Genomic DNA, 22,825 nt, shown 5'->3' on the forward strand with positions numbered 1-22,825 from the left:
AAAAAAAAAAAAAAAAAAAAAAAAAAAAAAAAAAAAAAAAAAAAAAAAAAAAAAAAAAAAAAAAAAAAAAAAAAAACATTGGTAAGTTATTCAATAACACAACAGAAGCAACAAGACACCCAAATGAAAAAAAAAAAAAGTTGATCCATAAAACAATAACCATTAAAAGAAGAAAAGTCAACTGTGCAATTATTAGCATTTTATGTCCAATTCTTTGGCACCAGCCATGAACAACGCTATGTTGTAGTCAGATTACTGGAATCTAAGCAACAAATCAGGAATGATTGACATTGTTCGGGAGTTCACAATCTTCATTATGGAGTCTATGATGCCATTACTCACCTTGACAAACCCAGTGCGACGATCTAGATTCAGATGCAAGTTCTTAATATCTCCAAACTCACCAAAAGAGTTATGGATATCATCTTCTTGAGCCTCTTCATGAACTCCAGTTACCAAAACAATCCATCCTTCAATGGCTGCACAAATCTAGCACCATTAGACCTATGATTTTAAATCTTTATAAATGTTAATCAAATCCAAACACCTGAAGCACTGAGTCTACAATAAACTAACATGTTGAAAAAGATAAGAGTGAAGGTATAATCCTGAAACAATCAAAGAGGAACTAGTGAGCTACACATAATCACATTATTATAACTTTACTTTAGGGTGATCATAAACAAGCTAGATAACCTAGTACTCTTTCTCTCTCTCTTCCATCTTAATTTTTTTCTTATCCTATGATCGTCTCCTCTTCCCTCTGATCTTCTTTGTCACCCTGCCAACATATTTTTCTTTCTTTCCTCATCAGTTTCTCTCTTCTTTTTAAATTATTTTCCATGCTGAAATTAATTTTATTTTATTTGTTCATAATTTGAGAGTAATTATGACCAGAACTATCTCAATTTTATTTCAAAGGTTCAAACTTGAACACTTGCTCCCATTTTTAGTTAAATCTTTCAGAAAGAGAGCCCACATGTTTATGATCATCAATTATTTGACATTTCTTCCAAAGCAAATCTCACTTCTACATAGAACCTGTCCCATGCTCAAGCCCCATATAGCAATTGGTGAAGAAACATCTATCTCCATTATTAGAAACAACTGCCTCAAGGCTTTCTAATTGAGAAAACAAATACCATCACCCCTTTTCAGAGTACAAAAGAAGACTTACCAACATTCACAGTATACTTAAGCTATCATAACAGGTTTAAAGCATGGACATCTCTACAGATGCAATTCATTTGTTGTACACTGCGTGGATCCACTCAAAAGTCTCTCTCTTCTATTTAATACCTTTTCAGTTGCCTCCCTTAACATAATAGCAAATTTTCAAATTCAACCTTTGCCCGAGAACTCAGCTAAAAACTAGATCTGTACCCAAACTACCAAATACCACCCTTACAAACGAAACCACCAGTGTTTTTTTCTCGTTATTAGTTATCACTCTTCGAACTACTTAGTTAAGAAGACAGAAATGTTCAATGAAATCTCCAACCAATTACTGTATCTAAAACCCTAATGAAGTAATTCTCAGCCGTACAATTGCAAAATTAGAGAGAGCTAAAGAAGGGGAGGAACTGACATCGTTCAGGACCGGGGCCACCGTCAGAGTCCAGAGAGTCGAAGCGAGCAGACATACGAGCATTTCGGTCAGCCTCGGCAGCGTCCTCGCGGAAGCCGCGGCCCTTAGTCTTCCTGGGAGCTGAGGAAGAGTCGCCGATAGCGGACTTGATCCTCGGAATTGGAGCCCTAGGGGATGAGGAGGCGTCGACATCCTCGTCCATCAGATCGTCCTCCTCCGGCTCGAAGTCTACCGCCTCTACCTCCGCCGCGTTCGCCATTGCTGTGCTCGGAGTTCTACCCTTCTTTGACTAAGCTTTTTGAAGGTGGGAGAGTTGGAGGGAGGGAGACCAGTAGGCCAATTTGTATTCGGTGAAACAGCGAAAAAAGAGGATTTTGTAGCTGGGCACAATCATACAACAAGAAGAGAAGGGTTTAGGAATTGGGTCAATTTATTGTCCGGGTCGGGTTATGCCCCTTATTGAATGGTCTTTATTGGTAAAAAATAGGTCAAAACTCAAATAGTTCAAGAGTCTTTTAACCCGTAGGATGTTTGGTTAGATAGAAAATGAAATCATTTTAGCTTGTTTGGTTTACAAAAAAACATTGTCTAATAGAATTTGAATTCCTCAAATTTGTAAAACATAAATATCATACCTTTCCTTTGGCAATTGGCATTTCAAGTCTAAAGCCACTAAGAAGAGTTTGGAGTGAAAGCTATCCAAAGTGAAGCCGTCCACTCATCTGGTGCTGATCTAGCGGAGCGGGTAGTTTATGAAATAGGCTATTTGGTGCTTGATAAAATTTGGAGTGAAACCATCCAAAAGAAAAAAGAACTACCAGATGCCAAGAAGAGTAGAGTAAGTCGTCGTGGACGTCGGCTCCTCAAGGAGTGAACAATGATACAATCCCCACATCAACTCCACAAGAAATTGTGGAGTATTTAAGTTGGAGCGAAACCTCCACACATGAACTCGTTTTTGTGATAGAATCAGGGTCTTGGCTTGAGAGTCGTACCATAAACTCCCATGTTTCTAATAGAATTAATTCAAAGTTGTAAAAACAAAATTCAATTGAAATGTCAACTCATTTAAGTCGTATTAGATTTTTATTTCACGGAGCATTTTGAAAAGCGTTTATAGGAGAGGTACAAATTACTGCCTTCTTTAAACATCAAGAACAATGTTATCCATGTCAGAGTAAAAATGCATGAGCATCTCAATAAGTTCCAGCTCTGGAATTTTATTTTTTTTTATCTTAGAGAATATCACAGTTTCATGTCTCTGGCCAAGCAGACCCAGAACTGGACAGAACTTCGCGAAACTGATACACAACGCATCTTCAGCTCAACTTGTTCGCTTCATTCCAGGGGAAGAAGGCACGATTGGGCCACGAAGAAGCTTCAACTTCTACTTGAACGTCGTTTCAATCTGTATCACAGATGGTCTGGAATGAGAAGTGTTGTTGCAAAGGGCATGTTGTCAATTTTGGGCGAGCGGGGGAAGTGGGGGTAGGCAATGTTGCCAATAAGACTAGCGATGGAAGCGGGAGAAAGGGGGAAGAGCAAAAAGAATTACCAATTAAGAGCTTGGTTGTCCAGTGTTTTCCTTGATGATGTCTTCCAGTTCCTCAATAATTGCATCATAGCAGAAAAGATATTGTTCCTGAGAAGTGAGAACCAACTTAATTGTTAGTGTATGTATAATGTTTGATACCCAAACACCAGCTAATTACATATTACAATGGTGACAGAATTTGTTTAAAAATCAACACGGCAAACAAAATGGGAGGAGGGAGTACTTTTGAAATTATAATGTTTTTCCGTAAGTTGGTAGAAACCGTTAGCAAGCTTTAGATCTAAAGGATCATTCAGAATCATTGATACCTCATTACCCTAATTGTAATTCTCATCAGATAGAACCCTATATTAAACAACAAATCAAACTGAATATATTAAAAGGGAAGTGTATAGAATGTGAGAATGATTCATACCAATGTTTGAACCATCCCAATTCGCTGTGACCTAAATATGGTGATGGTGTTAACAAGATCTAAAGCGGACATATCCCCAAGTAGGATCCTTTGGATGGTGTTGTGAATTGCGCAGTAGGTTCCAGTTCTACCAATACCCGCACTGCATAAGAACATTAAGTGTCAGTTTCAATTTTGTTAATTAAAATCCAAAGCTTGGAAGGCAAATTCGCCTGGCGGATTAAATGAGGCGAACCTGCAGTGCACCACAATTGGCCCAAGACTAGGTGGCAGGGTATGTAACCGCTTCACAATTTCACGAGCAGCAAGAGTGTCCTTCGGAACTCCATGATCAGGCCATTCAGCATATTGAACGTGTAAGACAGACAAAGGTGGTTCTTCGGACTGCAACAGAGGGAGAGAAACTGTGATACAATTAACCTACCATTCCCGTGTAAATGTGATTTGGTAGTGCCAAAAAGGGATAAATTTGGTGAACAACTTATCTACTACACAAGCCAAATAGGAAGGAGATAATTATCCAACTATTCACTCTTGCTCGAACCTCCAAAACTGTAGCATCCAGTATCGAACATTTATTCCATACAAATTACTCCAGTTTCTAGGGATATTTATTGTTTGTTATTTGGAGGGTTGGCAGTGGTTCATGGTTGTTTATCACTCAAGTGTGTTTCACACCCTGCATCAGACATACTGGGCTTCTAGTTTAACAGCAGCATAATGATGGTTCTTCAAGTGTCATTCCACTTTTATAGGTTAAAATACTAGATAATGCTCACTTACCTCTTTGTAGCTAACCTCCAAGCAACGCAATATTAAGGAAGTATCTGTTGTTTTTATCCATTTCGTGGTGATGCATATATTCCCAAATTCTCTAACGCCATCCTCCGCCTGAAAATAGTCTCCACACTTCACCGTCTGCATTGAATTTCGCCATATAAGAGCTCCACATAAGAAGACAGAATCTTTTACAAGATAAAATACAATTAAGTTGGTATAGGCTTCACTATGAAGAAAGAACTTTGAAAATAGCTTATAATCAAATACAGAAATGCACATAATGAATAAAATGCCAAAATGCATAGACTACATGTCTAAATTTAGCATGGCCTTTTTCCAGACCAAGCTTGTGGATTGGTATACATTCCAGCCTTGTTTTGCAAAGCTTATGATTATGGATTGCAATTATATTTTATGATTATAGATATTGAATAGTCCATGATCTACTCCAATACCATATAGTTTCCACATTCTAATACATGTAGTTTCCTTTGTAATTGTTGCAGAGCATAAAAATAGCAAGTTATTTAGTAGGAGCGAAAGTGTCAAAATGATGGCTGTTTCCTTTCTAGCTGGCAAAAGATTTTTCATGGAACGAATATGGCTAAACTTTTTATTGATTGGTTAAATATGAATATGTCAAGTATGCATTTTAGTTCCCAGTCAGCTATACAGTTGAGTACCTTGTAATTGTCAACCAGTCGTGTAAGCATTACAATTGCAGGACAACGATTCTGGATTACCATTTCCCAGAAGTCCTCGAAGGTGTTTGGCAGCGGACCTTGTGTCGCAATAAAGCGAGATACATGTTCAGAAATCTACCAAAAAAATATTGAAATGTTTATTTATCTAAGTATACATCTTAATAGTCTAATGAAGAGTCTGAATAAAGCAATACGCCTAGCAGATGAAGGAATTACTGTGATCAAGCTCGCGTTGATATATCCCCTAGCTGATTGTCTGTAGTCTTTACATGGGTTCAAAACAATCCTGTTACTGTCAACTGAAAATGAAGATTGACATAATTATTTCCAAAGAGAAAAAGCAGAGAAGAAACTTGAAGAGAAGACAAAAATAATGGATTAGCATACATGGCAATACATCAGTATAACGGTTTTTGCTGATGTTTATGCTATCCAGAGCTACTAAGCATCTACTCCTCATATCTGAAGCCCTCATCCTACTTGCCTGGAATCAAAGAAAGTAACTTATTAAAATGAATTAAAGGAATTTTCAATGTCATTGAAGGAGAGAGAATTATACAACACCACAACAAAGACAACAGTAACACACTAAGTATAAGTTGAAAGATAATACGGAAAACAGTTAGATACCATTCAGCTAATAGCAATTGATTTTAAGATTTGATGTCATTCATTTTTTACAGTTGTCAGCAGAACCATGGAGGTTTAAACAATAGCATCACCAATACCAGTATTTCCTTCTTCCCATTCCATTCTGCCATTAGGTGTTTAAAGATGATTATACAGTATTAAAAGAGAAACTTAACATTTTTTAAGAATATAGAGGAAAAATCAGTTATCACATTACCCTTTTCTTCATCAGCTCAAATAAAGGCTTCTACTTTATCCTAAACTTTATTAAAAGTAAGATTTCATTGCTGAAATTAGATTATGGTACATCCCTAGTTAGAAATTTAGATCAAGATGCTAGGATGGAGAAAGTAACATCCAAATTCTTGTCAAACAAGCTTTAAGATTTTCTGTTACAAATAGCAATAGAAGAGATTCTTTAAGCACATAGCTATGCATTATTAATGAGATTAGGATCTTACCCAAGATTCCAAGGATAGTTCACCAGCAAAGTTTTTAGAAGTTTATTTTGGATATTTTCAAAATGATAATTTAAAGCTAACCATAAGCATACTATGCAGCATATTAGTACAGCTTGGACCAACCTACTAAGAGGTATCAGGTATAAATTACGCTGAAATGGGTGTTCCTTGTGTTGAAAAATTAACCTCGAGATGGTTACAGAGCAGCCAGAACTGACTTAATCAATTTCCCCTCTTTTGACAAAACATACATTTTATATTGCATCTACCTTCAGGAAATAGTTCAATCTCATATATAATCACCATAGTTGGGAAGTGAACAAAGAAAATAATGAAGACCTAAAAAATCCACATAACAAGAACCATGTAGAAAACACTATGACTAAGCCCAATTCAACAATTTACAATTGTGCATGTAAAATACACAGCAAACATATATAAAATAAAAATTGCCAGAAGAAACAAACATATTAACCAAGAATCTGCTATACAGAGATTGCACATATAATCCATATTTATTATTCGGTAGATCTTTTTCTGTACTCATAAGACTAAAACTCACTTCAGATGGATCCATTTAACTAAGAAAATGATACAGTAAAGATGTCAAAATTGTTAATATGTGTATGTACATTTGAAACACTTGATTTTCGACATATTAGAATCTAAGATTGGGTCGAGGTCACTCAACTAGGCTGTAATGCACATGGGTCAAACCACACTAAAAGATTGAATCCATAGTCTAACCCATGACCTTATAAACTCATATGTTTCTTATTTTTCAATGTGGAACTCTTAACAGGACACTTGTAAAATCAAATAGTCTAATAGAAAAAGTGCACACATGAAGTACAAGAATTAACAAATACTTTTCACATGGAACTAATTCCCAAAAAACAGAAGATAAGATACCGAAAAAGAAATGGCAAGGGTGTGCAAAAAAGGGGTGGGGAAGAAAACTGCTCTATATTACAAAAGCTAAGTTGTATTTCTTCTGCTTATGGAATTACCTAGACTTTGGATCTTGAAAACAGTAAAACACATTCTTCCCATCTTTATGACCAAAAGCCCAAAGACTCCCAATAATCTCTTACATTTCCTCTGCAATTGAGGTTCTTACCCCTTGGCTATACAAGCTTTCAATCACTTAGAGAACATCCTAAGTCCCACATGAGCATATGCAGTAGATGGACTGTAGCTAATATTTGGTGGTCATTTCCACATGATATGCCGGAAAGAGTTTGGAAAGCGAGGATAAAAATGAGCTATTGCAAGTATGGAACCATATTATATGGCATTTCAGCATGCCAAGAGCATTGCAGATAGCTGCATTAGCATATAACAGAACTTAAAAGGCCATTTTTTATTGTTCCATTTGACTCTCCATTACAAATCATAGTTTACCATTACAAACCTTTTTATGCCTTCAACTCATTCACTATTGCTGCCAAAAAGTCATGCTCAAAATAGTGTTTCTTCTCCTATGCATTATAGTCCGAGTTACATATCAAAAAAGATAACCCAAGCAAGTCTGGACAATAGCCTTTACAATAAGATCAAATTTGCATAGAATTTGAGAAATCCATAAGTTCCTTTATGCCAGTACTACTCCCCCGTTACATCAAAACAAAAGGACTCTCAAACAAGTGCATTATAACATAGGCACGGGGTTGAGATTACTTAATCTTTTATGTGTTTTGAAGAGGACACCAGTCATAGCTAATACTCCGTATATCATTCCCCATTTTGTGTCTTCTTTGAGGGTAACAAAAGTACTCCCTCCATCCCACTTTATTTGTCTTATTTTCCTTTTCAGTCCATCCAAAATAATGTTCACTTTTTGAATTTAAACACCACTAACTTTTTACTTTTCCCAATTTACCTTCTATTCGTTTTAATTTTGCTATGTGGGTCCCAATTTATCACTTTTTTGAAGAGCAAATTTGGAAATGATATCACATCTTATTTGTTTTCTTTTTTTTTTTTGCAAGCCATCTTATTTGTTTTCTTAAAAACCATGCCAAACACAAGTATAGTACACAACTACCGCATACAAAATGGAATGGAGGAGTAATCTATACCGCAAAACAAACAGAGATGAATACTGTAAGTAGACCAAGACAGATATAGCACTTCTGAAGCATTTAAGACAGAGCAAATGTTCCTGCCACTTCCAACTTAAAATCTATAGAAACAAGAAACTTAGTCAACATCCTCTATCCTTGAACAATGCTAGGTTCTAAATCCCACATAAACCCTTCACAACAGAGAAGATACATATTTTTTCCTTTATTTTCCTTGAGTAAAAGTCTTGATCTTATTTCTCATCAATTCAGCTGTCATCCCATTAGAAATTGTCTTCTCATTCTTCCTCCCCATCCTTGATGTTTCTCTACTCCTAAGGTCTAAGGCATTGATTAGGCATCAACACTTTTCAATTATTGTTATTTGATGCATGTTTCTAGTGCACTTAATAGCCAATGTGGCAAAATAAATGCCTCTAAGATTGAAATTCCAGTAGGATGCATACTCCAATCTGATAACTTGAAATTCCATTATTATAACCAATCTTAGCTTTCCCTACAACAAACAATTGGCTCAATAATGGCCATGCTATGCTGTGCCAAGTACTTTAAACCTTTTTGAAACAAATTAAAAAATCATAAATAAAATTTCAAAAATTGAAAAGCAGGACCGAAATGAAATCAAAAAGGCTCAGCGTCTTAAAAATTAAATGAATCAACAGATATTTAAAAAATAAAATAAAAAATAAGAGAGCAGTAAAAGGAAAGACTAAAGAGACCTGTAAGGTACCGAACTCCTGGCGGATTTTTTCCGGAGCTTGAAACTTCTTCTCCTTGAGTACCTTGAGTGCTTCGGAGCAGTACCGAAGCTGATCGGACGACAGAGCGAGCCTCGGCGGCTGCGAATCATAAGAGAAATCGAAAGGCTTGGGAGGCGGCAGAGCAGCCTCAGCGGACGACGCAGCGGTTCCGGTGACGGAGGAAAGAGGCTGTCCGGCCGCGGCCATCGCCGATCTCCGGCTGCGAGTCCGAGTTGAAATGGCGCTACCCGTGTTGTTGGGTCTGGAACTGGAAAAGTAGTTCGTGCGTCGTTGAGTTTACGCTCAGTCCAAAAGTGAAGTCTCCAACCAAAATTAATAATTTCACACTCAATATAATTAGTTGTACTTTGAGAGGTCGTGTCGTGTAATCGGGTTTTCAATAATTTCAGATAACACATATAATTAGAGTAGATAATCTAAATGATTTCTCGAGTTCTCATTCTCAATCATGGTCGTTTTTAATTGTGCTTAATTGCTTTCTTGTCATAATACAATTGTTTCTCCATTGATTCAATCGAGCGATGTATTTGTTCTTGAATTAATAATTGTCAACTTAATAAATTCTTGATTGATGCACCTATTATATGATAAAAGATATCATTTGTAAGGGCAGCCCAAATAGTAAGAGAGTTACACTTGCAGTTGAGAGGTTCTATGGGTAACCTAAGCTGATTTATCTCCTTGTAATCTTTTGCTGGTTAAGGTCACAGAACGAGAGTTTACTCACATACTCACCTAGTGAGGAGTGAGGTTTATCTCGTTAATCAAAAAAAAAAAAAAGAAAAAAAAGATATCATTTGTATGTCTTGAGTGAATTGCAACTCTAGAGATAAGATGAAATCAATCCTCTATGTTTGAGTTAAATCATTCACAAGTCATTAATGCAATATTTGCATGTTTTAATTAATTAGAAGAGATTTTGATTAATTAACATAGGGATTAGCACTTCAAGGTCGGCACAACTACCTAGCCCTTTGCCGTTTTCTCTCTTCGGTCACCGTCGATCGCACAACCATCTAGCCCCTTGTCCCTTGCCACAAGGTCGCCGTTCGCTCGCTGAGTTGATAGAATTGGGGTGGTGTAGTGGATGTACATCTTGAATTGATTAATGTTGAAGTATTATTAGTTGATAGTTATGTGTTGAGAACGTTTGTAGTAAAGTGAGATCAATAGAATTGATGTGTTGACAATGTTAAATTTTTTATATTGTTGTGAATGTACAAGGAAAAAAAAATGATATTTTTATCAAATAAATTAATTTATTTAAAAAAAAATAAACAATCTATGTCTGCCATGGGCTAGGAACGAACGTGGATTGTAATAACAAGCAGTATAAGCGTCCGTTAGTTGTACAACAGACACAAAATGTGCTAGTGATATATAATTGTTGGCATTTATTTATTATGCTCAATGATATCCTAGGATATCACAGCTAGTAATAGTACTCATATTCCCTATGAACGACACTCGTTACTCAACATTCTATGCTCAAAAACGATATGTACACTTGTCTAATCAGATTTGTATATAGTTGCAAATCGGGTATCATTGAGAGTATACTAGATCTCAAAAATCAAATATCTCTCAAGTTGGTGGAATGCAATATTTATAGAGTCGGAGTAGGGGACATATGCAGGAGATCCACTAACAAGGCTAACTTGGTGGGCGTGCATGGACAACTTAATTAATGGACCTACAAGACGGTGATAATTGATGTGATGTTCATAACTTCTTGATCTTGGGGCTTCTCAGTTAGGGTTAGCCCCAGTATCTAGTCTTTTTTGTTAGTGCATATATATTGCATGTTATAACATTTTAATTTTTAAGTATCACATTCCACCTTTATTTACCACTCTACTATACACACATGCCATTCACATGACATTACCATACTTTTGGTCCAATACCTAAACCCTCCGCCTCATCTATCACTAAAATATATAGTGGTACGAATAAGTCATCCATAAGAATTATAACTATATATTATGTAGAAGGACAAGAAATTCTAATCAAGATTCGGAGTGATAAAGCTAAAGAGACGATATCTCATTGAAACAAATGAGTGTTATTGCGGGGTCGCCCCTAGCTAGCAAGCAACTCAATTGGATGGCAAGATGGTCTGTAATAGGTTTCTGAATATTATATTACACCACACTGGCCTGAGTAATAAGCTTAACTGGCAAGATATAATAGTTAAGTTATAAGGTTATGAGTATTTCCCAGGCCACGTACTGGGAACAACGAAAAGAAAAAGGAGAGGGATCGCTTTTTACTGTACAAACAAAGGAAGAGAGACAAGAGAGATACCTTTGAGGGAGGGTGTTTAATTGAAAGAAGAGATAGAGACAATAATGTAATGTAGATTAATTGAATTAATGGTAATTGTGTTCAAATAATTAATAATAAATTGTTGTTTTCTACCACAAAATTCGAGTAAGTAAAATGGGAAAATTGTTTGGACTAGAACGATATTTCACAAAAGGAGATTATATAAACATATTTAGTAACACTCTTTGATCTCATTCCCATGTAATATGGCTGCCATTTCTTTTGACAAACCTGCGGGCATTTCTACTGTTGTGCTTCTGATCTTATTCGACATTTATTATGTTCAATTCAAGTGGTTTGCAAATTAAAGGTTAACAAAAGGGAAAAAGACCTACCTAGCTAGAGTATATATTTTTGGTATGCCACTTATATTAATTGGACAAAAGAGAGAAAGAGAAAAACAACTAAACATCATACTTTAAAATAAACCACTGCACATCAATCATCAATCTATATGAGTATGATAGGTATGAAATAAAAATGGGGTGAGATATGTTGAGCATGTAATATATAAACATAAATGTATGATCTAGCTAGTTATCAATTCATTACGCTTTCAGTTGAAATGGAATATATGTTTCAATTTAGTATTAGAGACAACCAGCTCACACACAAGAAGGGGCTTATTGAGCATGTAATATATTGCATAGACATAAATGTGAAATCCAACTATCAACCTAATTTAACTTTTTTAGTATAATATATAGAACTTCAAATCAAGAAATAAGACAACAAGAAATGCACGTCTTATTAGACTGGAAAATTAAGAGACATTACAATTACTGATTACAAAAAAACCCAATTGCCCCAAAAACACTTATTATTGCATGCCCACAAAGATGAAATCTCTAAAGTTAGAGTTCCCACACCTCTGCCCTATAAGATTTGTGGAGTGAGCAATTATTATTACAACAAACAAGCAAACAAACACCTTAATTAGCTTATTTCAAGCATTCTATTCATGATTACATGGATAGATCGATCTTAGCAATCCTCAGTTGTGATATTGGCAGTGTTGACGGTGACGCAAGGACCCCCAACTTTAGGCACCAGAGTGACCAGAACCTTGTCCTCACCTTCCAGCCCCAAGTCCTGAAGCAGCTCCGAGATCGCCAGGCTAAAAGTGGTCTTCAAGGATTTAGAAGTATTAGTAGTGGAGCCACCCTGATTATTATGCACATGTGGCAAGTTGGAAAAACTTCCGGCGTACTCGATCCTGTCCAGCTCCACCGTATTCACGTCCTCGTCCTCGTTCAGGAACACATCGAACCGTATAAACTCGGTGTCGTAGTAGTCTATGTCAAGATTCAGCAGCTCCACCTCCCCCTCTTTCTCTGCCGCACTTCTCGTCACGTAAAACGTTATAGTCTTGTTCAATTTTGCCGGGAGGGCATCGGTGGATGCGGATACTGACGCCGTGCTCCTCAATTTCGCCCTTCTTTTCCTGGTGGGTTTGAAATTCTTCCACGGAGTCGGCATATCCTGAAAAGTGTACCCAAGCTTCTCGTTGTCCACACAATCTGAAACCTTGACCTTGACGGGAGTATTGGTTTCGTCATAGAAGAGGAACTCAGTTTGGAGCCAATCCTTGTCGGCGATATCCTTACGGTTGCCGCCGAGGGTCTTCCAAAGGGTCCACATGCGGTCTACATTGGAATGGAGGCAATAAAACACCGGATCGTTAGCAGCGGAATAGAAGTTACCCATGTCCTCATTATTAGCGTTTCTAGGGTCACCGGTCCATCGGTGGACAGAGTTGTGTGGGATGTTCTCGATGGTCCCCATGCCGGAACCGGTGAACCCCGTTTCTCCGCGAATAGGGTTGCCGAAGAACAGCAACGGGCACGGCGCGTTCGTCACCATTTGCCGGTACATAACCGCAAGATTGTTTTTCACCTTCTGGAAGTCGCTGGCGTCGATTTCGTCGCCGGAGTACGCTAGATCAATCACTTTTCCCTTGAGGTGCTCCTGGTTGCGGTACTGGTCGTACAGCGGCGACGACTCGTCGTCGAAGATCTCCGGGAAAGTCATGCCCTGTGGATTGTCCCAGTTCCAGTACGGCAACGTGAATGTTGGGTCGTCTATCATACTTTGCATGATCCTTTCGAAGAAGTACAAATACCTGATACATACATTACATACATGCAATTCAGTCACACTACAATTACCTACTATCCATGCAAAAGCTTTGAAAAATATATAGTCATAATCCGCCTCTTAAAATGCAGTTAGTGTGGCTGGCTGCACCACTATACATACAGATATACACCACACAAATATGCACCGTTAAGTACACATCACCAAAAAAACACACCACTAGTATACACCACACAGTGCACCATTAGAGATAGGGGAATTATGGTGCATTAATTTGGGTGTATGGTGTGCTTTTTGGTGGCTGTGTTTATTTTCTGTGGTGCATTTTTTAACCATGAGTGGTGCATTTTCTAATCTTGAGTAAAGCGAACTACACCGACCAAATCGATCGCACAGGAATACGCTACCACATGAACAGATTTCTCTCTATATATATAATATGGGGCGTGAGGATATATTGATCGAGATTGCCGCCCAATTGAATAATATAAAAATGAAGTGGGTTAATTAGTTGGTACCATCTGTGGAAAGGGAAGAAGAGCCAGGTGAAGTGGATCTGATAGGGCTTGTCAGCGAGTTGATAAGCGTCATTGCAGTAAGCGCAGTGGACCTTAGCTTGATTGTAGAAGTTTCGGGGATCAGTGGAGGGAAGATCCTTCATTTTCTGAATGCCGGTTGAGTCATTGCTTTAAATGTGTGGATTTGACATTATGTGGACAAAAATGTGTTGATTCAAAACCCTAGACAAAAATGTGTAAAGTACTAATGGGATTACCTTCTTTTCAAAACCCTATTTAGAAAGAAGGTAATTGGAATACCTTCTTTTATTTTCTTTTGATTTGACCTTGAATGCCACAAAGAAGGCAATGCAATTGCCTTCTTTTCACTTTTTTTTTTACTACTATACACTTTTATATATTAATTAATTTGATATGTAAACACCATTAATTTGTTTAATATATATGATTATAAGATCTTCAAATCAATTAAAGAATTGATACGGTTTGATAAGCATCTTTCGTAATTCTATATATATTTAACTAGAACATAACTCTTCCAATTTTTATTACTTCAAATTTGTTTTTTAACAAAAGAGCAAAAGATTACATAAAGGGCATATCGTCATCAACAACGATGACTATACTACTAGACTACAAAATGCCATGCATACACATATAAAATTAAAAAAAAAAATAACTACTATACTACTACACTATACAGGAGTCCTAATAATAATAATAATAATAATAATAATAATAATAATAATAATAATAATAATAATAACTAGTACTACTCTACGGTACTCCTAATAATAATAATAATAATAATAATAATATCAAACACTCTACGGTACTCCTAATAATAATAATAATAATAATAATAATAATAATAATAATAAGGAGATAGAATGTGTACTGTTAAACATGTCAGGTTTTTAAATTTTTTTTAAATTTTTTTTAAATTTTTGATAAAGAAGGTAGTCTCATTACCTTCTTCTCAAAAACCCTAATGAGAAGAAGATAATGAGATTAGTACTTTACACATTTTTGTCCACCTTTTTATTCCTACACATTTTTGTCTTATCATTGTCAAATCAACACAAAAATGTCAAGGACCCGGCGGTCTTGTACTTGTTCAAGTACTCGTCGTCTACGGCGTGAGCGGCCGGCCTGACATTAAGCTTGGAAAAACTGGGGATCTTATAGTACTCAACATTAGTAGTATCCGTGATGGGAGGGCAACAAGAGTATGGCACTTTACACTGGCTGAACGAAATGGTAGCAAGGTGGCAGGCGGAAACGTCAGGGATCGGCACTGGGTCGGCCAGGGCAAAGGGGTTGGAGCCCCCGCCCAAGTTGTAAGCGCCGTAGAGACCGCCGAGGCCCAGAAGGACGTTTCTCCGGTCAAGTTTCGCCGAAGAGAGGCTTTCCGGGTTTTCACGCCCCTCCGACGAGGCTGCGCACCGGATTTTGACGTCACCACGTCTTGCAGCTGCCCTGCTAGGATTGAGAAAGATTTGGGAAGGCCTGGAAAAGTTAGGGGGAGAAGACTTGGTGGAGAAGGAAATGTTGTTGTTGGTGCATGAAATTATTGGAAGAGTTGACGTAGCCATGGCTGCAGGCTAGGCTTGCTCAATCTGGAGTTGGCTAGCTGTACTGTTCCAAACTTATATATATAGAGCGAATCATAACCTGGAGGGTGTGGTTGAGTGGAACGGACTCATTCATTTTTAACTAAAGGTTAAGGGTTTGAGCGAAAAAAACCAAATAAAAAAATCATTGAATTGAAGTAACCCAATCAAGATGACTATTAATCACAAGATTACGAGTTTAAATTTCAACTTCCATGGTTTGAGCAGTCAGCCGTGAATAACCTCTCCTTGTGGTCTTTTACTTACTAGGTTAATACACAGGCCAATGTACACTTTCAAGTAGTATTAAAAAAGAAATCATTAGGTGAACTCATCTAAAAATGTCATCTCTCTAACTAGTGGTTAATTGTACGAGGTAATATTTTTTAATTATTTTTTTGAACTGATTTGTACGAGGTAATATGAGCTAGCTTTATATCATTATCATATATGGAATGGAGCCAAAAAAGAGTGTGTCGGACCCATGTACTGATGTACTTGCACAATTTTGTATTGAAATTGCTCCATAAAGATGACTTTTGGTTTAGGATAATAATTATTGGAGTATTAATTATTGTCCCAGGTTACGAGGGAAAGAAATCAATGTGTCATTTCCTTGCAAACTATTTTGGAAAAAGTCTCAAATAGGTCAGAACTTGTAGCTTTTGTGTAATTAGGTCATTGAACTTAAAAAGTGTGCAATTCAACCATCAAACTTTATTAGGATAATAATTATTATTGTTTCAAATTTGAGGAAAGAAAATCAATGTACTAACTTCATTGCAATATTGATAGCTGGGATGATATAATGCTCCTTGAATAACCTCAAACAAATAAAATGTGACTGAGGTGTATGTGACTCAATTTTTAAAAATATTATATGTATAATCCATTATTTACTTAATGGTTATATTTCTAAAATTTACATATTGGTTTTAATTGCAATTGAAACTAAAACTTTAGAAGAAATTGACATCAATTTTTTTTATGAATAATTTTATATCTAAATATGATCACTTTTAAATTAAAATTTGAATTGCATTTCTTTATTATTTGTTAAATTTGTATGCATTATATTTTTGGCAGAAATTTTATTACATTTTTATGTTATATTTGCACTAATATATATAATAATTAAAAAAAAAAACAAGTGGGTTCAATTAAATTAAACTAATAGCAAATTAGACATGCATGTTGCTATATTTTCGGATCAGCCGCCCTTATATTAATTATATTATTATCAACCCGATCAGATCACCATTTGTTTTCAGGTTTTCTTACTACTATTATATTAACGGTAACATGCATGCATGCATATAAAATGTTTATTTAAAGCTGCGAAGGTGGATCGATCACCCTTCGCCAACCAAGTGAGGAGGCTTTGAGTTTGAGGGGTAGGTGGCTTGGTTTTCAAGGAGGGTTTAGATGTTGGTTGAATTCAAATTTCATTAGTTAATATTTACCTCTCCTATTTACTATTCATTGGTCAAACCAACTCTTTATTCTTTGTTTATTTTCTTTAGTAATTTTTACTCATTTTTAAATTTAATTTTTTTTGTGTTTAATAGTACTTTTAGTGTAGTTTCTAAATATATAAATTTTGTATATCAATACTAAACTTAATATTATGAAAAATTGGATTAAAAATAACTTCAGTCAAGTCTCGTTAATCGAATCAGACACATTGGAACGACTAATTTGAGCACTCAATTAGTATACTTACAAAGAAAAAGAACTAAGTCAAAACATGATACATATATATATATATATATATATATATATATATATATATATATATATATATATATATATATATATATATATATATATAATAAGGTTATTGGTACTCAAAAAATTGTGAATCATTGCATGATTTCGAATGTATTTTTGTTTTCAAAAGTGGCCTTGTGTATTTTCAGGTATGGTTACATTAAAGTAAAATAAATATTGTTTTCAAAATTTTTTAAAAAATAAATTTAAAAATATAGAATTATTTATTTAAATTAAATATAAGAAATACAAAATATAAATTAAATTTGAAGTAAATTAAAATAAATATTATTTTTGTTATATACTCGTTAATATTTTATTTTTAATGTATATGATTAGCAAAATAATAAAAAAAAAAAATAATAATAATAATAATCTACTAAATTATATAAGAGTCTATGTTTATAAAGTTTCAATGGGAATATAAAATGTTGTGTTTGTATAATTATATGCATTGATGACTTGTGCGTTTTGATTTATTCCTCGAATAATGATAAGATATTTTATTTTAAAATCATCATCTTTACTTTTCCACATTTTCTTATATGTAGGGATGTTAATCTTAGCCCAAATCCGATTGGTTGGTCCGATATAACCAAAAAATTTTAGAGTTAGCTAGGTGATGTAGTTTAGGGAAGCACGGGTAGTTTTGTCGATCGATTGGGGGTTATGACACGTAATATGCAAATACAAGCAACTAGATACTGGCACTAGGCCGGAAATTAACAAAAAGCTAAGCAATCTATAACAAGTTTTAAAGTTAGGATAACTAAACAAGATAACATAAACACATATTAACAAGAAGTAATTACAAAGTAAAGAAATATATAAGACTTAAGCTAGGAAGCATTATCATCTAGATGATTCAATAACCTATGGAATTAGCGAGAACAAATAACCAAGAAATCAAACGGGAATCTACGTAGGCATCATAGTCTAAAGCTACTCCATCCCATGCATGAGCAAATAAACAAAGGATTAATTAGAACAACGAAACTTTTACAAGGAATTGATATCAAAATTTTTGTGAATATTTTGTATTAAAATATGCACGAAAAATAACATTTTAAAATTAAATTTTGAATTATATCTTTTTTTTTAATTTGTTGAATTTTATGCATTATATTATATTTGAAAAAAAATTTATTACATTTGTTTTTTGGTCAAAGAAACAATAAAGTCCAAATGGACTCAATTATCTAAGTAATAGAGATTTTCTAGATAAGATCTTTTAGACTTCTATATTATGTCTTTTTGGATTATGTTTCTTAATTACCTTTATAAATAAGAATATTTATGTATTATTATAACAAAATCTAAAATATTAAAAAAAATCCATCTCCCCCTATATTCTTGTCACTATATTATGATTGTCTTTGTCTTTCTCGTTTTATTCTATTATATTTATATTGTAATTTTATTGTATTATATTTAAATTGTATCTCGAAACAAAATAGATAAAGGTCTAAATGTATTATTAGACATAGTCTTTTTTTTTTTGAAAACTATTAGACATAGTCTTATTTTTAATAGAACGGACCTGAGAGTCATGCCAAGACTCTATGCCCCGTAAACTAGTAATCATCATGTCATGGTGCTTCTCTATGGCAAAAAGTCATCATCATCTTTAACTGCTTAATTATAATATAATGTTTTTACTTTATTATTTGTTAATTCAAATTTATTATCCTAAATTATTTGACAAAAAGAATTAAATCCTAATCCTAAATGAAGACCAAAAATAAATAATCATGCAAAGTCCTAATTAAAGTAGGATTACCTAAGCTCACAAGGATTAGAGAAGAGATGAAAAATCAAGCATCTACATAAACACCTCCAAGCTAGAAGAAAAGGCACACCTTCAATTCTCCATAATCTGCCTGAGTGTACCCGGTATTGAGAGGAAAGTCTTTCACTTAGAAATATTACTAGAGTTAGGTTTCAATTGAGAGCGAGAGATGGTAAGATCTATTGTGTAAAAGTGGTCCTAAACTTTGTACTTTAAGCTTACTCATAGTGGATTTAGATTATTTCTCAATACGAAAAGTGTCTCACAGATTAGGGACTTTTACACATTATTATTATTATTATTATTATTCTTATTATTATTATTATTATTACTATATTTCTATTTCACTTTACTTCTTAATTACTATATATTTATCTCATCATCATCATCATCATCATCATCATCATCATCATCATCATCATCATCATCATCATCATCATCATCATCATCATCATCATCATCATCATCATCATCATCATCATCATCATCGTCATTTTTCATCTAATCTTACACTCTACCCCCCTCCTCCTGCTGCATGTTGTATCATTGCTAGTTATTGATAGCTAGCTATTTCTTCTTTTTCTCCCTTTCTTCACAATATCACTTATTTATTCTTATTTTTATTAATTTTCCCCATTTTCTTCTCTTTTTTGGAGAAGGGAAAGAATACTTGATGAGCAAATATATATATACATGGCCTCAAAATCGATATGTATAATGTTTTGGGGTTGACTGACCGATTAATATGATGAATTTGTATTTTTATGTTTTTCTATGATTTTCTATAACATAGTGGCCGTTTCACTATTGGATGGTATTACATTAAATTTTGACTTAAATTTCGACCGATTAAAAGTGAAATTAGTCTATTTCTTTATCAAGTAAAGAAAAATATTATACTTGCACTAACGTTTAAATATTGAAAACTAAAAATTTGACAATATTATATAATGACTTATAATGATACGAGTATATAAGCTTCCCCCATAACTAATTTTGGTGGTATTTGAAAATTAATGAATAATAAATTGTATTAATGGATAGTTGATAGCGGTGTTAGATATTTTGACAAATTATATATTACTGGTATTAGTTATATAATGACTTATAATGGTACGAGTATGTTATAGGATAAGTGTAAGTTGAGTCTTTTATTACCATGTGTTGCAAATTTGACCTTTAATTAATTGGTAACAAATGTTGATTTTTTTGCAGTTCTACTGTCTCTATTACATTATAGTATCTATTTATTTATACTTTCTCAACCTATTAAAGCACAAAGAGTCAATATCGTCTTCACTGAAGCTCGATCTCATGACCTTTCATATGGGGGAGTCATTACATGCTATCTAAGTACAAATGTTGATATCTCTTCCTTTGGAGATATATTAAAGACTAAAACTGCAACTTTTTCACAAGTGACTATTTTGCTCATCTAAAAGAAGAAAATCAAAATATTCACTTTTTGTGACAAATTAAAAATTAAATTTGTAACTCACAATAATTAGGGACTAAATTTACATTTGACGTATAACTTAATTAAGGATTGAAAGTTTACTTTATCCTTTTAGTTAACTAATTTTAAATTACTTTTGATTATAGATATCAATTGCACTATGAAAGTTGAAATTTATACCATCATCACTTATTACCTATGCACTCGTGAGTCGTGATGCAGTTAGAATGGAGATACCAAGTATACTCCGTCTGTTTTATGTTTTACATTGTTAAAATTTTAAAATTATTAAATAAATATAAAATAATGATAATAGATGTAAATTTTATCAACTAGTGCATAACGTGGTCTTTTCAATTAAATAAATTTAATTTATTAAACTAAAACTCTATTACATTTAATGTTTTGGATCTTAGTGGAATGATGAGCAATTTGTCGTTTATAAAATACTCATTTTTAATTATGTCAAATCACAAATTATTAAAATTTTGAATCCATCGGCATCTTATACCAAACACGTTTTTATTCGACACATATTTATAGTCTCAATCACCTATTTTAACAATTTTATTATTATTTAGGTGCAGACAAAGCTTTCTATGAATATTAAACTGCACAAGGAATATGACAATGGATGATTACCACTTCCTAAGTGACAACATGCAGATTTAATTATACATGCGTGTCTTCAATTAAAATTTAAATAAGAAAGAGCCAGTATTATTTTTTTATAAGTCACCTCTCTCTCTCTCTCACTCTCAGACTCTCTCTCTCCATACACACTAATTCAATCACATGCATTATATTAATTTTAGCATAATTATTGATTAGTTAAACGTGAGCTTGGCTGCTAGTGATACTATTTCATATATTATATTGCAATCTAGTTTTGTTTTACATGTAATAAATAATCAGAGCGGGCGAGAGAGGCACCCGCCCTGAACCCAACGTTGTAAGGGGTTTCTAGCTTGGTTTTTTATTTTTTGATTAAGTTAAAAACAAAATGCTTGCATATGCAAATATTTGAATTCATGACTTCAAAAATATTTATTAATTTTACATCCATTTAACAATTACAACCATGTGATATACTTATCTCAGTTAATAGGTATATATTAGCCAATGTTTAATTAATTTATAATTAAATTTCATTTATATACGGCCCAAAGTTTGAATGGACACTACTCCAAGGCTAATTTAAAATGTTTTTTTTAGAGACAATTCTATTCCGGTCCTAGATGTATAGGTGACAGACCGACAGGTTTAGCTAGTAAAGGTGGTTTATTTCGGGACTTTAAATTAAAGAGGTTTGGATAGCCGGTTTTGTGGTGAATATTGGTCTTACTGATAGCTAGTGCAGGTGGTTTATTATGTTTAGACTAAATTATATACATCGGAAAACATTGGTCAACGGAAATCATTTTTCGGACGTTCCCAAACACCGAAAACTCGGAAAAACATTTCCCGAAAGTCATTTTACGGGTTACCAAACACACCTTTAGTGGAAGTGGCCCTAGCTGGCTAGCTCAATCTAGTTTTCTATGTTTTCCTGGAGTTGAATGTACTTATATAGAGCTGGCCATGTCATGATTTTGCTTAACTCATAAAATTATCATCATTCATGCAATCCGTTATGCTCCCAAATTGGCGGAATTGTGGAGATGGATCTCTTGGGCAGAGCCAACCAAACTAATGGTTGTTTGAGCTACTCGCAATTTACTTCTTCTAATAACTCTTGGACAGGAGTTTTCAATGCTTAGGATATATTAATTTGACATAAACTGGAAAATCAAATGTTTAAAAAATTTATTTTGCAATGGTAAAAATGTAATGTGATATTAAAAATAAGAGTAACTATCTTTTAAGACTGTTTAATGAATCCTTATTAGTGAGACAGTAAAATATTTTGGAAAAAAAATGTAATACTTTTAAATTAAAATGTAAAATTATTATTTTTTTTTCAAAAATATTACACTTGCCCTTATAAGTAAAACATAATTTATTCCTTCCTTATTAGTATTATATTTCCCCTTGTATGCCACTTTGCTATGCCACTTGTATTAATTGGACACAAGAGAGAAAAACAAAAATAACTAAACACCATGCATACTTTAAAATTAACCACTGTCCTTTGCACATATATTAATCATGAAACAATATGAGTAATATAATGACAGCTGGTATGAAATTAAATAAAATGAGATGATGTGTTAAGCCTATATGTGGCTGATATTTTCTACAGTTATTTATCTGTTCTATATTTATTTTTGTAGACT

The 22,825-nt window shown here is 34.1% G+C and overlaps 3 protein-coding genes across 3 annotated transcripts in view; all 3 read right to left on the minus strand.

The window, feature by feature from the left end:
• Window positions 1-1,956, minus strand: part of LOC116000908 (RNA-binding protein Y14A-like) — a 3,410-nt gene extending 1,454 nt beyond the window's left edge. Inside the window, exons 1-2 of the mRNA XM_031240778.1 lie at window positions 1,589-1,956; window positions 343-479 (exon numbers count right to left, since the gene is read on the minus strand). Of these exons, the coding sequence (XP_031096638.1) occupies window positions 343-479; window positions 1,589-1,847 (396 nt within the window). The 5' untranslated portion in view covers window positions 1,848-1,956. The remainder of the gene's footprint in view (window positions 1-342; window positions 480-1,588) is intronic.
• A 683-nt stretch (window positions 1,957-2,639) lies between these two features.
• LOC116000876 (protein-tyrosine-phosphatase PTP1) lies at window positions 2,640-9,296 on the minus strand. The gene is made up of 9 exons (XM_031240740.1): window positions 8,937-9,296; window positions 5,430-5,526; window positions 5,259-5,341; window positions 5,022-5,156; window positions 4,342-4,476; window positions 3,794-3,942; window positions 3,559-3,700; window positions 3,144-3,230; window positions 2,640-2,996 (listed from the first exon to the last, which is right to left on the minus strand). The coding sequence occupies exons 1-8, from the start codon at window positions 9,162-9,164 to the stop codon at window positions 3,147-3,149; spliced, it is 1,053 nt and encodes a 350-aa protein (XP_031096600.1). The 5' UTR covers window positions 9,165-9,296; the 3' UTR covers window positions 2,640-2,996; window positions 3,144-3,146.
• Window positions 9,297-12,290: 2,994 nt separating this feature from the next.
• Window positions 12,291-15,516, minus strand: LOC116001412 (catechol oxidase B, chloroplastic-like). Its single transcript, XM_031241293.1, has 3 exons — window positions 15,020-15,516; window positions 13,922-14,089; window positions 12,291-13,428 (listed from the first exon to the last, which is right to left on the minus strand). The coding sequence occupies exons 1-3, from the start codon at window positions 15,514-15,516 to the stop codon at window positions 12,291-12,293; spliced, it is 1,803 nt and encodes a 600-aa protein (XP_031097153.1).
• Between the last annotated feature and the right edge of the window lie 7,309 nt (window positions 15,517-22,825).

This window comes from Ipomoea triloba, chromosome 13 (assembly GCF_003576645.1).
Source record: "Ipomoea triloba cultivar NCNSP0323 chromosome 13, ASM357664v1".
NCBI lineage: Eukaryota > Viridiplantae > Streptophyta > Magnoliopsida > Solanales > Convolvulaceae > Ipomoea > Ipomoea triloba.